Below are 17793 nucleotides of genomic sequence, written 5' to 3' on the forward strand. Positions count from 1 at the left end.
GAGCATGGACACAGAAACCTGAGCCCCATTCAAGGCCAGATCTACAAGTAGTAGGGAAAAAATAAGTAACTTGCCAAATGTCAAGAAAACACAAATTTGACAACCCAGCAATGACTCCTTAGCAAGAGTGTTTTTTAAATTAAATTTATCGCGGTGACAATGGTTAGTAAAATTACACAGGTTTCAAGTGTACAGTTCTATAATGCCTCATCTATACTTCACATTGTGTGATACCTAGAGTCAATTCTCCTTCCATCATTATATATTTGACCTATCCTTTTCTACCATTCCTCCAATACCCCCCACCCCCTGGTAACCACTAAACTGTTGCCTGTGTCTATGAGTTTTTGTTTCTTTGTTTGTCTTGTTCTTTTGTCTCTTTCAGTTTTATATCCCACATATGAGTGAAGTTATATGGTTCACAACTTTTTCTGTCTGACTTATTTCGCTTAGCATAATAATCTCAAGATCCATTCATGTTGTCATAGCAAGAGTATTTTAAATGTGTGTGTGTTTTTTTAAATTAAACCCCCCCTAATAGGCTATTTTTCTGACATATGCAATACACTTTGCTTTTTAGATACTGCCTTAAAAAATGTAGGTTAGAGGAGGTGTACTCCTGGAGAGGACCAAATAAGGAGAAGGAGTGGACTTTAAGTAGGAAAAACTTAAGGGCCTGAAAAATCAAAGATTTTACATATTGTTTAGGTCTGAGGAATAGTCATCCGAAACTAAATAATCAGTTTAAAGAAGGCCTGGGTCTCCATGTCTCCCCTGGGTTTAACAGAGAATGCAGTCTTTACATTTATGATATGTGCATGTGGTTTCTAGTGTTCCTTGACATTTCCTAGTAACACAGGGAGGTTTCTGGAAAAGCAGCTGGGGGCAGATGGGTGGCTGTCTATTAAAACAATTCAGCAGACAGCAGTTGAAATATTGATAAGAAAACGGAAATCAAATTACAAGACGGGAAAAGAGAGAGGAAGAGGGAGTGGGACAGAGAGAGCTGGAGAGAGGCAGCGGAGAGGAAAGCTACTGGACACACAAACTTGAGTGGTTCCTGCAGCCCCCTCAGCATGTGCAGGGGCTGTGGCCGTCTGTCTGGATGCGCTGGAAAGAAAGGCAAATGTTGACTACAAAGAGCCAGCAGGTCTAATTCCACACTGCCAAGGATCAGGGGGCTCTGGGCGCAGAGAATTCGCACCAAGAACTTGAACATCCTCACGTTGCCCGAGTCCTGCTCCTGCTGGCTTAGCTGGAAAGGGTGTCCAAGGTGAGTTTGTGTTGCATCTTTGGTTGGGGGCGATGCAGGCTCTCAGCACCCCTCTCTGCCTCTCTGCCTTCTCTAGCTGCAGTTGGGAAGTGGGTAGCTTTCTGAAGCTCTTTCTCGCATTATCTCCAGAGCTTTCTTTTTCTCTCCCTCTCTCTCTTTTCTTGCAAATTTCACTCCAAATTACAAAGAAAATGGGGAGACTCTGGAGCGAGGAAGGGTGCCAGGGGAGGGGGCAGTGAATGGAAATCTAGGAGCCCTGGAGAAAGGTACCTGGTCCCTGAACTCGTGTGTGTTGTGACTTCAGGAGCCCAAAAGCTGGAATTTGTTAGTAGCGAGAAAAGTGCTTTATCAGAAACACATTGGCTGCCGGAGAAGTTGCGCTGCCACGTTAAAGATGGTTTAAGAGAAGGAAAGAAGAGAAGAGGAGAGAGACAGCCGCCAGACTTGGCAAGGCAGGGAAAGACTCTCGCGGAGGTACCTGGCACCCTAAGGTAGTTTCTGTGCCCTCCAGTCCCAAAACTCAGACCTAAGACACCATCTCCCCTGCCACTAAAAATGAGGCCATGCCATTTATTGTCTTTGCCTCTGCCCTCAATTCTGTTTTCTTTTAGAAACGGGGGCTCTGAGACAGGGGCCGCGGTAGACCTCCGGAACCCTGAGCCAGTCTTTCTCCATTAGTGGTCTTCTTGCAGGAAAGAAGGCGGCAGCTGGACGCTGGCTAGTCCTAGGGGTGGTGGGGTAGTCAGGCAGAAGTTCTGTGCCTCCCAACGCTGTCAGCTCTGTAAATATCTATTCCCTGGGGCCTCGGCCTGCGTGGGTAGGGAGACCTTCCTCAGCCTGCGTGGGTGGGGAGGCGTCCTCTACTCTGGCCAGGACGGAGCCGGCCGGCGTCCCCAGGTGTGAAATTACCCAGGCCCAGGGGGGAGGCGGGTGCCTCCGACTGTGGGCAGAAGAAAGTTACAGGACTGTAGGGAGCAGACCCAGCGGTATGAGCTGGCTGTCTTCACTACCGCTGTAGCCTGAAGTCCCGGGCACAGGCGCAGGGAAGGGACCAGTACTTGACCACATCGACCTTCCCTTTCTGGTCCCGACGGATGGTAGTCTCCCAACTCTGGTACCCTCTCTCTTTGCAATCCCCCTTTATGATTCCCCCACCCCCACCGTCTCACCGTGCTCCACTCGCGGGTGACTGAGGTTTCTCCTACCCAGGTTGGTTATTGGGCCTTCCCGACCCTTCCTCGCCAACCCAGGATGTTTCAGACAGTCCCCGACACATCGTCTTACGTCAAGGTAAGACTTGACAGCATCTTTAAACAGGTAATGACTTCCACACACCCCCACCACCGTCCCCAGGGCCTATGGTCCCTCGACCCTTTCCCCGGGAAAAGGTGGGGGGAACGGTCCGCCCTCTCGGACGGTGGCTTGGGAGCTAGGGGCGCTCTACCCAGATGAGGGTGACACAGACCCTCAGAAATCCCGTGTTGAGGAGGAACGCTTTTGACTGCTTCTGTTTGGGAGGATGACGGACGTGGGTCAGTTCAGTGAAGGCTGTGCAGGGAAGCCGAGACTCCGGCCCCCGGCCCCGCGAGGTTCCCAGTGCTCTCTGTCTGTGGCGCACTGCACGCTCCCTGCGTTAAGGGTCAGTGTGTCCCGGTGTTTGAGGGTCTGAGTGTGAGCGGGTGTGTGAGCGCGACACGCCTCTCCTGGTTCGACACCCCCTACCCAGTCTGCAAACCCACTTTCCTTGGCCCCACCCGTCCCTCAAAAGCGCAGATGGCTAAATTTGACAGTACATCGAAGGGTTTGTTTTGTTTCTTTTCCACAACAATTCCCAAAAATGTAAACAAACCGAGGCCAGGACATCTGGGTTACACGTTTAACGAAAATCGGCCAGCGGGGCGGGGCTGAGGGTGAGGACCCGCCGGTGCCGCCCAGGGTGGGGATTCTGACAAGGTCCTCACGCCACCCCGGGTAGCCCAACGGAGAGCAGGACTGTGGAGCCCTCCTGGGTGCGGAGGAGAAAGGACCCCAGTGGTTCTGAAAACGCACTCCCACCTCCATCAGGTCCCGGCTCCGCCCCTTCTTCCCGAACTCCGCCCCGGAATGGACCCCACCCTCTTGCTGCTGGGTCAGCTACGCCAGGGTTGTGCGTGCAGGCTGCCGGCGCTGGGCCAAGGCGAGGGGACGCCGACTCTCGGGTCTGATTCTGGGAGCGCCAATTTTAAGTCCATCCCTCCTCCCATTTCTCTAAAGGGAAATTCGCTGACACACGGTAGCTTCTTCACGCCCCCAGCCTGCGGTCTGAAGGAATCTGTAGTCACTGTGGGGAAGCCGGGTCTTGGAGGCTTGGAGGGGAAGGCGTGTTTAATCAGCGATGAATGAATGAAAAATGAGTGAACTAATGTGTCGATAATCAGTAAACGGATGGGTGGACGAGGGCTCCCAGGAGGTGGCAGAGCACACACAGTTAGTCTGGAGCGCACTCAGGTTCCCTGTGTCCAGTTTTCCTGAGAGGTTAAGGCATCTGTAACCCCTCCGACACCCCTCACCCCCATTCCCAGTACTTGGAGCCCAGCTAAAGAGCTCTGGCTTCCAATTCTGCCCCGGGGCTGAAGATGGACAGTCTCTCCCACCCACACTGACCCTCGAGTCTGCACACAGCCGGGGCCCTAAAACCTCAGGATGACAAATTCTAGAGGGGCGAGTGGGAGTCCAAGAGCTCCACCCAGGCCGAGAGTCGGAGAGAAAGCAAATCGGCCGGGGGGGGGGGTGTGGAGGGTCCAGTTCCGGGAGGAGGAGGTGGGGTCCGGGAGCTATGAGCCTCCAGAGGAGCCGCTCGCCGCAGGAGCTCTTTTCAAGGGGAAAAAATGGATTTTTCAGCAGCCACAAAGTTTGTATTGTTGCACAAAGGGGTGCATTGATCACGGCGAAAGGTCTGCGTGGCAGAGACAATCTCGAGTCTGTTCCGCCGGCTCCCTGCGCCGACCATTTGCCAGAGGGGCACAAACAGTCCCCGGCTGCCAAGCCCCTGCCGTTCGTCAGGCACCGGCTCGGAGGTTGCTGACAAACACCGCGGGGCCAGGCGCCCTGGCCCCGGGAGCCAAGGATGGCCACTGCCCCAGGGAAGCGACCTGCTTGGGAGAACCCACAGAGTGCTCAGGGAGACACCCACAAAAGAGCTGAGGGCGGGTATGAGTCTGGGAAGAGTGAGGGAAAGGGAGAGAGGGAACACGGATGGCTCTATTAGACACGGACACACAGTAGGTGAATCATGGTATTGACGTGAAGATGACCCTTACCTTTGCCAGTCCCTGTTCTAAGCATTGTATTTATACTAACTCATTTAATACTGAGAACAACCCTAGGAAGTGGTTCAGTTTGCAGATGAGAAACAACAGGTATGGAGAGGTTAATGTAACACAGTTGTAAGGGGCAAAGCCAAGATACAAATAGTAAGGGCAAAGGTGTGCTGACTGCCAGGCAAATTTTAAACACTCATTTCATCTTTACAATCGCCTTTGGAGTAGGTCCTAGAATTATAACGCGAATATATGGACGAGGACACTGAGGCACAGAGAGGTTAAGGAACTTGTTCAGGGCCACAAAGCTGGTAAGTGCCGAGGTAGAATTCAAACTCAAGGAGCCGGATCTCCCAACGGGAACGTTCAACTAGGGAGTTCCACTTGCAGATGAGGGGTGGAGGGCACAGGAGACCGTGTGAACTAACCCTAACCGCCCACTCGCGCGGTGCCAGCAGTGCGCAAAGCACTTGCCAATCGCAGCGTGCAGGGCACTCCCTAAAGGCCCCTCGCCCGCCCCACGCGAAACTGGCAGGGTCCTCAACTTTCCTTCTTTGCCAGTCTCCCAGGCCCCTTGCTCCCTCTTCCCCACCAAACAGCCTGCGGGGTCAGCTCATGCTGCATTCTGAGGGAGACACCCCCACCAAACGAACGGAAGGAGGCTGCTAGCCCCCAAAAGTTCACAGCGACCGGCTCAGTGGCAGCATCTGGCCGGCAGGTCCTGAAGCGACGTTTCAAGGACACAGGTCTGTACTTAGAATGAACGTCGTTTGGGACGGCTGGGAGACAGGGGGACCGAGACTGGAGAGGCTGAGAGCCTCCCTCCCTACCCCACCCCCAAGGTCCCACTCTAGGTGTCGCCACTGGGTGAGGGTCCCGCTCCCGGCCGGTGTCCACTTCTCTTCAAGCTGCGCTCTCTGGTCTTACTCGGACTCCCTTGAGGTTTTCTTTTCGACGCCGCGTGGTCTGGGGACCCGGCCGTGGAGCGCTGGGGCTCTGGACGCAGAGACCCTCCCCTCCCAGGCAGCCCCGGCCTCCCGCCGCCCGGCCCCCCACGTAGCGTTTGGAACCCGCGTGGCGCTCGGGGAGGAACCAGCGCGGGGAGCGGGCAGGGCCAGCATAGGCTCTAAATCTTGCTTCAACTGTGAGTAGATGAAGTCTGAGAAACAAATTCAAAGCAGGCGCGCCTGCAGAGCCTTCCTGCAGAAATATGCCCCGGCATTCAAGCGCATCCAGGGGCGGCTCGAGCTGCCTTGTTTGGCTAAGGTCAGACGAGACTCGAGTTCTCCAATAAAAATAAATCTCAAATTAATTATGGCCTCGAGCGAGGGGCCAGACACTTGAAGCTGCAGTTGTGCAGTCTGGAGTTTTGGCGCTCGCTCGCCCATCCCTCCCCCGCGCCCGCGTCCCTCCCCGCCCCCCTCCCCTGCCAGCTCGAATACCCGCTGCAGCCGCGGAACAGGACGCGCGGGGAGGAGGGAGGACCGAGGCGGCGGGTGCGTCCAGGACGCCTGGCCAGGGCCCGCATCACTCGGGGTTCCAAGCGGCGGGCCCGCGGTCCAGAGGCACCCCAGGGACCGGGCTCGGGTTGTCGCGTCCTCCTACCCCCAACTCGGGCTGGGATTGAAGAAGCCCAGGAAGCTGCGTCTGGAAAGTCTTGACCGGGTCAAAAGGGCTGACATGGAGCGAGCCAAGACAAGTTTCACCCTGCCGCTCCCCTCCCGGGGGAAGCAGGACTTCCTCATCCTTGAAAATATTATCAAGTGTGGAGGGTGAGAGGCAAGTCATCCCAACAAAGCTGCAAGAAAAGGCTCCAAATCCAAATATTTCCCGAATATTCGCGCCCATGTGCGTGATTTCTGTAAGTGACCCTAGACTTAGAAATGTGAGGTGGTCTGTTTTGTTAGTGACCCTCCGGCCCTGTTGGTCGCTTTTGTCTTAAATTCCCGACTGGCTTTCCTGTTTGTGAGCGTCCCCTGACTTGAAAGCCCAGCTGGGCTGGTGGGCTGGTCACCGATGGTAGCCGGCATTAGCTCCTGGTTAGCAGCCCTGCCCAGTCTGGGAAAGGGAGAGGCAGGACAGTCTCTGCTAAGCCAGGAAAGAGGGTGTGTGTAAGTGTGTGGGCTGGGGGAAGCTGTCCCTAGTAGGCCAGGGGGGAGAGGGGAAAGGGGAAGGGGAGGAAGAAGAGAGGGAGGCAGTAGAGTGAGGGGAGAGACTAGGCTGGAAAGGAGAGAGAGGGCAAGGGTTTTCCCCTTCCCAACCCTGGGACAGTTTCCATTTGTAGCAGGCCTCACCACAGGCTCTCTATCAATTTGTCTCAATGCAAACATTCCAAATATTCTCTTTGGCTGCTCGTGAAAACAATGTGAGCTGCCAGGATCAAACCATCTTTCCAGATGTCTGGTGGTAACCACATTAAACAGCACAGACTTGTTTACTGTTGTGTTTGGTTAGGGCTTTTCCCCCTTTGGGATTTAAAAAAGCAGCAGCAGCAGTAAGCTGAGCATCAAACCCCGAGTTACATAAGTGGGCACACTTGCCCACCAGCATGTCAACACTGGATAGTGGGGGTCTCATATTCCCTTCGAGGCTGTTCAGAGTTGTGGGTGGGTTCTTTGTTGTGGGGGGAGGCACTTGTGAATGGACAGGAGGTCCTCATGGAGGGCCTGATAAATAGCAAAAGACATGGCACGAGTGCCAGCGGGTGAGTCACAAATCGGTGACAGTTATGCCTATGCCAGCTGCTCTCCCTACCACCATCTTCTGAATTACGAAATTTCCATAGCCTTGGTTTTACAGGCAGAAACAGAAAGTGTTATTGAGTTCCACACCTAAAACAGGAGGGCAAGTCTTCATTTCAAACTGGTTCTATATTGAGCACTCCCAGTGGGAGAGGTAGCTCCGGCTAAAAGGAGTTGGGGGTGCTAGTGTTGTTGGGGTGATTGTAGCGATCAGTGCAGTGAAGGCAACCTGTCATTTGCCAAGCTGAATCGGAGCTGGGAAGAGAAACCTAGCCAACGTTTCTGCCACAGAAGAGCCTTTTCAAGCACTAGGAGGAGCGTGTGTAGAAGGGTGTGGGGTGGCCATTAAGGGCCTCGCTGTTTGCCCAGCACCAGGAAGGGGGCCTCCCGATGGTGGAGGCAGAGTCCTTTCTGACTGAAAGAGGGGCAATGTGGCTGGGGGTGCCGGGTTTCTGGTCAGGTCTGGGTGGGAAGCGGTCTCCCCGCACCCTCCTGAAAGCTCTGTTGTCGTTTGAAGGTCGGCAGAGTCTGGGCTGAAAAGGAAACAATTTGGGGTTTGAAAGGATGTAATTCATTCTTCCTTTCCCTTTAACCTCTTTCCTCTCTGGAAAGCATGTGGAAACTCTGAAGGGAAGAGTGAGAGAGAAGGCGGCTGGGCCGAGGGGAGGAAAGGGTTAAGCCTGATTTCTTTTAATTGAACTCCAGAACTGGTGGCCCCAGGCAAAGGGGGGGACTGACCCCGCTAGCGGTAACCAGATGTGGCCGTCCCAGGGGAGCCCCGGAGCAGACCCCTGGATTGAGAAGCAGACAGGAGGTGGGGGGGGGTCGGCCCGGCCCCCATTCCACCCCCTTCCCCCACTCCCCCATACACACACCGAGTCTCAATTGCTGGCAGGCTGCACCCGCCACTCCAGATCTGGTCACGTTCAGACCCGTGTCTGTATTCGAACCCAAAATTGGAGCTGAATTGATGAGACTAATTTCGAGAGGAGGGTGGGGGGAGGGAGGGCGGGAGGGAGGGAGGCGAGCGAGCTCTCGGGCTCAATTGCTCCTGAAGAAATAAAGAATTAATAAGTCACCTTTTTCGCCGCTGTGGACACCCTTTTGAAAATATTTTTTTCTTTTCGATTGACTCGGATCTCCTCTGGATTTTTTTTTTCCTTCTTCCCCGGGTGGACTCTTAAATAAAAGTGAAAAAGTCCAAAGCGTGGTCTGGAGAGCGTGGACAAGGTAACCTGTTTTGGAGGTCTGGGAGAAGGGAGTCAGACCGAGAGCGCCCAGGAGTTTCCTCGCTGCTCCCGGACTCCTGAGGGTGCCCCAACTGAAGCTTCCGTCGGCACTGCAGGGGGACCGGGGCCTCCGGGTGGCGGGGACCGACCTGGAGGGCGAGGGGAGGCCGGCCTCACGACGGGTGGGGATGGTGGTCCGGAGCCCGGGCCCTGAGGTCTTTCAGCGAGAGAAGTCTGAGTCTGGGCTGCGATGTTGGGTGCTGCGCTCTGGAGACCTGCTGACCAGCGTCCCACTGGAGTGTAGGCTTCCTTGTGCCGGGGTGGCATTGCATAGGCGGCTCTGGCCTGGGCGCCTGGGCGCTTGGGCTTGGGCAACCGGGTCCGGGTAAGCGCCAGCGGTTTGACCCTAGAGGGCGCGGATAGGTGGCCTGGGGTGCCGCTGGTCCCCGCCCTCGGCAGGCGCCGGGAGCTCTCCAGAAGCAAAGGGTCGAAGCGCGCCTCCAGGAGGGCGCCGCTCTGCTAACAATGAGCTGGGAGTTGAGTCCGCGCCCCCGACGGCCCGCGCCGATCCGAAACCGCCCCGAACCCGCGTCGTTGTGTGGGTGAGCCGCTCGGGGAGTCGGCAGCGACTGGGCAGCCCAGCTCCCGAGTGGAAAAATTCCCATTGGATTCATTTTGCAATGGTTGGTTTGCTTCGCTGTGCGTCTGGATGTTCCCGGGCAGTAGGCTCTAGGTTATCCCCAGCCGGAGTAAACTCTCCCGCCTCCCCCGCGCCCCCCCCCCCCGCAAAAAAAAAAAAGTTTGACTCCGGCTGGAAAAAGCATTAATGAACGTATCTGTGGGAAGAAACGGAAAGTGAATGAGTCAGGAGGGCCACCTTCGGCCAACGGCCCCGGGAAAAGGAAGGAGGCCAAAGGCGTTTGGGTTTGGACTTTGGGGTTGGGCCGGGGGTGGGTGGGGGGCTGCAAACGGCAGGAATCAGGGCGCGGGCCCCGGGCGCGGACCCAGGCATTGTTCCCAGCTCGCTCTTATCTCCCAGGAGCAAGTATCCTGTGTGCGCGCTGCAGAGACGTATCTGGGCATCTCCGCGTGTATTTATATAGTGTGTGATGGGAAAAGCAGGAGCAGCGGCGGGGAGGAAGAGGGGGTGTAGGGGGAGGGAAGACGGGGGAGAGCAGAGAGGAGAGCGCGAGACAGAGGAGAGAGAGAGAGAGAGAGAGAGAGAGAGAGAGAGAGAGAGAGAGAGAGAGAGAGAGATAGGACTTCCTCCCCGATTCGCAAAGTGAAGTCACTTCCCAAAATTAGCTGAAAAAAAGTTTCATCCGGTTAACTGTCTCTTTTTCGCTCCGCTACAACAACAAACGTGCACAGGGGAACGCGAGCAGGGCGCTCGCGGGGGGCAAGCAGGGAGGGCCCAGGGCGCCGGGGAGGCCGCGCCCCGCTAATCCGAAAGGGCTGCGAGGTCAGGCTGTAACCGGGTCAATGTGTGGAATATTGGGGGGCTCGGCTGCAGACTTGGCCAAATGGACGGGACTATTAAGGTAAGAGACGGCGCGGTGGGCGCGGAGCCGCGGGGCTGGCCAGGGAGGCGGTGCGGCGGCGCGGCGGGCAGGCTGGGCGCCGGGCGCCGGGGTCCTGGAAGACGTGGCCACTCTCGGCTGCTTCCGCGCCCGGCTTCACGCCGTGTCCTTTCGCGCGCGGGTGGCCAGTCTCACTAGCTGGGGCGACTCGCCGGGCTCCCCACCTAGGGCGACTTACCCCGCACCCCTTGCCCCAAAGTGGAGCCCGGCCCCCTCCCGTCGCGAGGCCACGGGGCTGCGGGCGGCGGCGGTAGGAATCCTGTAGACCCCCAAGCGGGTCGGAGCAGGGGTCTGGAGACCTCTGGTCTACCACTCCCACCCGCAAGTAGGGCACCCCGGCCCAGCGCTGGGCACTCGCTTGCGGCGGGCTTCCTCTCGAACCCGAGGCCGGAGGCGGTGGGGCCGGGAGCTGCGGCTGCCACCACCTCGGGTCCCCGCCTGGTGGGCCCTGGGACGGGCAAGTGGATCGGTTACAGGGGGATCGGGGTGCAAGCGTGTGTGTCTGGGGTCTGTCTGAGAGGGCTCCTCCAGATGGAAGCCCTGTTTACATGTCAGCGCAGGCTGGTTTCCCTTCCTCTTGGTATTTCTGTTGCCGGTTCTCGGCGCTCCGAGGCGCCGGCTCCCGGGACTAACGGGCCGGCCTCCCAGCTTCCTCTGCCGGGGCAGGACGTCTCTTCCCAGCTTGGGTCCGCGCGGCGCCCGGAGCCTGGCTCTCTCACACCGTGCCACGGCAGGCGGTTGCTCCAGGGAGAGGCTTCGGGGATCTTCTCAAAGATGGTCCCGCGCCCTTCCGAGCCGCTTCTCCTAAGGTGGCCGGCCGGCCAGACCTTGCCCCCAGCCAGTACCCTCACCCCACACCCCATACCCCATACCTGGGACTAGGTTGCAAAGTGCAGCCCAGAGGAACTGCTTACTGAGGGTCTGGGTTTTCATGCCCGACCTCAGAAGGGTTGACTGCCTTCTCCCTCTAGAAGGGGAAGTGGGGCCAGGAGCAGAGAGTAGGGACACCCCCTAACGCTACTGGCCTTACAGCAGCGAGGGGAATGAATGGGAGCTAAAGTCGGCTGGGCTGCGAGGCTGTCGTGCAACACCAAGCAGGAGTCAGTCTGGAAAAACTATTAGGCTGGTGAAGTGAGGGCTGGCAGAGCCCGCCATTCCCCCAGAACCCAAAGGAATCAACTCCTCGCTCAGGGTTGACTGAGTAAGAGAAGCCTAAGCTGTCGAGCTTGGAGAATTCAAGAGATTTTGATCATTTGGGTGGGGTAGTGGTTTTTATTTTCTAAGGTTTCTTTCTTTTTTTTTTTTTCTGAAAGTTTGAAATATGCTGACTTAGGTAAAAGGCGCCAACATAAAGAACTTGAAAATCTGGAGATGAGATAACTGATTGTAATGGGTTAAAGGGTGCCTCTGTGAGCCTGGGTTCCTCAAGTTTAAAGTGTGTGGGTGAGGAGTGGGTGAGAGAGGATTCCTGTAGCCAGGGTGGGGTGGTCACTGAACATTTTATGCTTGTTTTTCTTCATGTTGGTGTGTGCATGCAAGTGTCTCTGTGTCTTTGGTTTAGGAATAAGATGCTCCACTCTAGAAAACTCCCCCTCGTTTGGTTATTTACCACTTACCCAGAAGGTGCCCCTCTGATGCAGAAGGGTGGTAAGATGGCTCCAGGGTCTTGGTGTGCACACTCTAAGGAGAAGTGAAGCAATGTCTCCATGATGCTCAGACCTCTAAGCACAGGCCCTGAGTAAAGGGAGGAAGCTGTGGTCTATGTACCCAGGATGTGCTAACCTCTTTAGATACACACACACACACACACACACAGGGATTGGCATGGCAGGCAGTGAGAGCAGGCTCAGACCAGGACTCTGGCACTTTGTGCCAAGGGTGGCAATGGAGGTCTTCTTTTTCATGTGGGCGATGGGAGGCTGTGAGTCCCTCCAAACCCTCCACAGGAGCACCCTTGTCTCTCATCCAGGTGACCTGCCTGTGCAGACCCACCCACAGAGCAGTGACTTCTCAAGCTACCTTCAGTCCCCAAAGTTCTGAAGGACTGAGTCTTTAAGTGTATACTTTGTTAGTTAAGTTGTGTGAAAGCCACAGTTTCCTGTTCATGTGTGACCTTTGGATCTTGGGGCTTCTGGACCCCACTCCCTCAATAGTTTATACATTGTCCTTGGAGAAGAGAGTGGGCAAGGAGAAGTCAGCTAACTTCTGGTCTCTGTATGATAATGCACAGTTCATTAAATCTGAGCTTCAAAATCTTTGCAAAAATGAAACAGTGGGACTAAATCACCTCTACAATAGTATCTTTCCCAACCCTCTCTATCCCTAAAATATTGTGTTTATATGCTCATACAAGAACATGTACTGACATATCTATGAAACTCTGTTCTATACTGAGAGGTCTGAAGATACTATATACCATATCTAATCTGCAGACACAAATCCAGAATGTGTTTTCCCAGTTTTAATGGCCTTGAAAAATCAACTTTGAGTAATTCTGGGATGTGATTTTTATGCACCTGCATATTTTTTCTCAAATATAAGGCATGTCTAAATTTCAAAATGCCTGTCAGCCTCAGCACTGAGGAGGTGTTTCATCCAGGGTGCCAGAGAAGTCTGGATTTCTTTGCAGAAGCCCTTTATTTTGTGCATAATTCCATCTGATTACAAAATCTCAGTCTTATTGCCCTTGTTATAAGTCCTGCTGTATCATGTTCTCTGAATGTTTCCAAGAATGTCCCTGGGAAGGTTCTGAGCATCATGTTGGGAACACCGAAGTTTGCGAGGCCATTCCACTCTTTTTCTGCCACAGACAGTTAACCTGCAGTATTAAACAACACTCTACTCCACCCTTGCTCCCCACAGTGATATTATCAGTGTTGAAAAGCACGTGATACTGGTTGCTGCTTTAAGAAATGACCTGGTTTCAAAAACTGCATCTTAGTTCTAAACAGTCTTCAATCGAGTCTAATTATTTCATCTGTGGAAGCTTGATTCAATGCACATGGTGCCATTAAAGACGGCGAAAGAATCAGAGAAGATGCAGACATGGTGAATGAAATAGGGAAATAGCAGACTTGGAGTCAGGAAACATGTTTATTCTCAGCTCTGCTACTTAGTTACTGATTGCCCTACAGCAAGGCACTTAGCTTTTTGGGTCTCAGTTTCCTCATCTATAAAATGGGGCCAAAGTATCTTGACATAAGTCACTGCAAGGATTAAATAAAGTCTGGTACCTTAGTTAATGCACACTGAATTTCTCTTTGGGGATAGGGATTCTGGGGTTTGATTGGTCAGAAAATTAGATTATAGGTTTGGATTCGCCATAATACATAGTTCATTAATTCAACAAATACTAATTATATGTTTCTTATGCTCCAGGGCTCAAAACTCATGCTTTATGTGTTGAGAATATAACAGGGATCAAAACACTGCTGGAATTTACGCTCCAGTGGAAGTGACAGACACATAGATAAAAATTCTGTGTCCAGAGATGACATCTTCTGAAGAACAATAAAGCAGGTTAGGGGATACAAAGTGATGTCGTTGTATCAGCCAGAAAGGTTGGGGAAGGTGCTTCGGACAAAGTCCAATTGAACAGAACTATTCAGTTTTCATCCTTTACCTCAGGAAAGTGCGGCACCACACAGCCAGGAAATTATGGAAGAACAAGACAGGAAAGAAAGGTTGGGATTAAAGCTGGGTTCTGCAATGCAGCAGAGTCCCCGTGCCAGATAGACCCAGGAGAGCAGGTTATCGTTGTTCGTTGACAGGGCAATGCTTGTGCAGTGGGGACTAGGCTGGTCTGGGGGGTTAGGGTTCTGGGGTGGGGGGGACAGCAGAGGGAAGAATACTTGGGAACAGAGAGTTTACTTCTGTCTTCAAAAAGGGATATTGCCTTCACTTTGAAGAATGAATCCCACCCCCCCCACCCACACACATTTTTACCTTCACATCACCAAGATTCATTTATCTGTCCCCAGGACCACTTAGAATTGCTTCACTCAGGTAATCACCAAATGGTGAATTGGTAATGTTTTGGTTTATTTTTGTGAATAATTTCTACCAAAAAAACTGCCTTCTACTTCTGCTCTTATTCAAATTTAAGTTTATAGATTTGCAACTTCAGAGATTATTTAGCTTGATCGTCTCATGTTATAGGTGAGAAAACTGAGGCCCAGAATTGTTTAATGAACCACACAGACAAGAGAGTTAGGGTGAGAATTAAGGACTCCTAACTGTCAGGCTAGTGTTCTTTCCACTGTACTATGAAGATTGCATTCTCTTTCATTACATTATTATGAATTATAGACTCCTGGAAGCAGTGTGTGTGTGTGTGTGTGTGTGTGTGTGTGTGTGTGTGTGTGAAAGAGACAGAGACAGAAAGAGACAGACACAGAAGCATTTAAAAGAAAATCATGGAGAATCGGACATTTTGGACTAAAGACACTTCTGTTATTTAATTAAAAATGTATTACTATCATCTTGAACTAGTTCCATACTTTTAAAAAATTCCAAATTTTCATAGGATTTTTACATAACTGTTTTCCAAAATAAATTCTTCTTTTCTTGTAGACAAACAGGAGACAACAAAAAATACAGTATTTTACTTAACTAGCCAATAGGCCCCTCTACAGACCAGGGTGCAGGTGGGCTGAATTCCTATTTCAATTATTTTAATAATTGTATATTTGACTATTGAAATATAATATATTCAGATGCATTAGAACATATCTTATGGACCCACCTTCTAGGCTGTGTAGTACGTAGGTCTTGAAAAACAACACATTAAATAAGATATTGGATTTTAACGTCTTCTTCTGTTTGGCGTCAACCAATTACCTTGGCATTGGTTTAAAAAAGTGGTTGATTTAAACCAAACCTATTTTCTAGAACTGTAACATTAGTCTAATGTTAATACTGAGTTGCCCCAGGGGGAAAAATGGGAAAATATTTATGATGATGAGCCACTAGGCAGGATTTGTAATGGACTGAGGCCTCTATCCTGCCTCAAACTTCAAAAAGTATCCCCAAATTATAAGTCAACATTCAGGTCATTGCCGAAGTCCTAGTGTTCTCTGGGGGAAGTTTCATTCCATCTGAAGCTTGACAGACAGATAATGCAAGCAAACAACAAACTATCTAGGGTTAGAATTGAAAATCTGCTGTTTTCATTCACTGTAAACAACCAGATGCGTTATGAAGGTATAGAATAATGTTTTTGTTTTGATTTGTTTTGAATAGCATCACTTTCTTTTTTTTTGGCTTGTACTTAAGACAGTTTTTCTAAGTCTATCTTTGCTTGTTGTTTTGACAACTTGAGAAGGCTAAAGGACATTGGCCACTGTGTACAGACACACACACACACACACACACACACACACACACACACACACACACACGCAATCGGCAACCAGCCGTAGTAAGTAGTTTTTTAGCAATCTCAGAGCTGTGCAGGTGTCTTTTCCTCTGCAGAAGACTACACCCTGTTTCATTTTCTGTTGCTTTTATGATTTATATCTAGTGTTCATCTCATTCATGTGTTAACTCACCAGTGGGATGATATTACTAAGTGATGTCACTCTAATTTTTCTATTGACCTGGTAAACCCAACATTAGTAGCCTGTGTACTTTGAGTTATATCCCAAGAGACAATGAACGGAGTTTGTCTATCCTCACATTGTCACCCATAGAGCCAATATTTTGGAAGTTTGACAGAATTAGACAATCTATGGAATAACCCTGTGCAAAGCTAGCTGGCCTTATGGGAATCTGTAACCTTAGCCTCATTGGCATCATAAATTGATGCCGGCCATATTGATGCAAGTCAGTAAGGTCAACTGCATGGCTGTTACATGTGACTGAACTAGGTGACTAGTACTGTCAAGATACAATGTTGGTGGCAAAAGGGCTGCTGTCCTGGGGACCCAGTAGGAGGATAAGCCATGTATGTGTGCAGCAGAATACAGTAAGTGTTATGTCAGCCTCAAGGAAGGGAAGAGTAATTTCAAATGGAAAGATAGAGAGACTTGGAAACTGTAGTTATTTATATAGTCCCTTCTGTTTATAAAAAAACTGTCACATACACCCTTGCACTTAATCCCCACAACAGCCCTAGGGGAGGTAATATTGTCACGTCTCTCTTTTATATGGGAGAAATTAAAATTCAGAGAAGATAAGTAACTTGCCTAAGATGACAGCTAGTAGGTTATGGAGTTGGGTTTCAAGCTCAGTGTTTCTGATTGCAGAATACTTGCTTTTTCTACACATAAGCCACACTGCCTATTAGCATAAGTGGATAAGTGGACCTGGACGTTGGCTTTGAAGGATGGGTAGGACTTGCACAGGAAGATATGATTCAGTCTTTCTAGGAAAGTGGACTACTTTGGTATGTGTGTAGGGTATATAGAAAGGAAAGACTGGGTGGAATTAGATTATGGGGCACTTTAAACACCATAACAATGAATTTGGGTTTTATAAAATATATAGAGAAGAGGAATCACAAAATTTCTAATAGAGAGAGATGATCAATAGGACTGTACAAATCTCTTAGGAAACAAATCCTTCCTATTCTCACCCTTCTCCTTAGGAAATGGAGATGGGAGTGACTCCATTGCTTATCAGAGACCACAAGAGATGAATAGCCGACAGAATTAAACAACCAGTGATAGGTTCAGGCAACTAGACCATGCTGCCAGTTGTCTTTAAAGATATGTTTATTAAATATGGAGTCTGGGGAGGGAAGAGAAACTCTATTTCACCAGCTCCCATAAAGAGGTGATTATTCTTTTACTCCTTCAAATGTGTCTTCTCTCTCAGTGTTCTGGAGATTCCACCATAAACTATCTTTTCAATTGGGCCATCTCTCCTGGGATACAGCTTTAGTTCCTTTTGAGAATGAGTAGGCAGATACTAATTGAGAAGAGACAAAAGGAAAGGTTGTTTCCCTGAGATGCAAATAAAATTTCTATGGAAATTCAGACGCACTTTCATAGGTTGGTTGGGTCCCATCACCTCACTTAAAAATACTTACTCTTCACCCAAGCAAACCCAAAACTCAGAACGTTATCATCATCATCCAATTAGGATCAGAGATGAAGTATTCAAATTCTTTTTCAGATAACTCAGATCAACTTTACAGCTGTTTCAAAATTGTTAATACCTACAAAAATGAACCAAGATACTGAAATATTTAAGGTAGTTCCCATCTTTGGGGAACAATGTACCTGCCATTGAGTTCAGAATCAAAATTCCAGAGTATGTAATTTTTTAAGCCACCTCCGAGAGAATGCAGACTTGAAAACTGGAATGCCTTCCCAGCAGCAGGGTCCATTTACTCAGACAGTGCTATGTGTCCAAGGTAATGAAAGACTTTATGTCACATCTCAGTGCACACATGCAAGAGGCCAGAATTACAGGTGCCATGGGAGCTTTAACCCTACATTTCTAGACATGTGCGGGTTTCACATGTCTACTGGAATCTAACATTCCAGTAGCAGAGTGTTAGGTCTGCATATAGGGTGTTCATTGATTTTATGTGCAAAGGAGTCTGAGAGTGAATGATTTTGCAGTATTGTTCATGTAGCAGGAAGGTGAAAACAGGTTAATATAATAAAATTACTCAGCTTGTGAGTTGTCTTTAAGATAATGCTGTTAAATTCTATATAAATGCAC

The 17793-nt window shown here is 50.8% G+C and overlaps 1 protein-coding gene across 5 annotated transcripts in view; it reads left to right on the forward strand.

The window, feature by feature from the left end:
• Positions 1 to 993: 993 nt before the first annotated feature.
• FLI1 (Fli-1 proto-oncogene, ETS transcription factor) overlaps positions 994 to 17793 on the forward strand; it is a 121424-nt gene continuing 104624 nt past the window's right edge. Inside the window, exons 1-2 of one of the 5 annotated variants that reach the window (XM_081036526.1) lie at positions 994 to 1273; positions 2483 to 2563. In XM_081036526.1, coding sequence (XP_080892652.1) covers positions 2525 to 2563 — 39 coding nt within the window. In that variant the 5' untranslated portion in view covers positions 994 to 1273; positions 2483 to 2524. Of the gene's footprint in view, positions 1274 to 2482; positions 2564 to 9023; positions 9226 to 9663; positions 10084 to 17793 lie in introns of those variants that run through there. The other 4 variants (XM_081036528.1, XM_081036530.1, XM_081036529.1 and 1 more) reach the window with 4 other exon arrangements.

Source organism: Rhinolophus hipposideros (genome assembly GCF_964194185.1).
Source record: "Rhinolophus hipposideros genome assembly, chromosome: 24".
NCBI lineage: Eukaryota > Metazoa > Chordata > Mammalia > Chiroptera > Rhinolophidae > Rhinolophus > Rhinolophus hipposideros.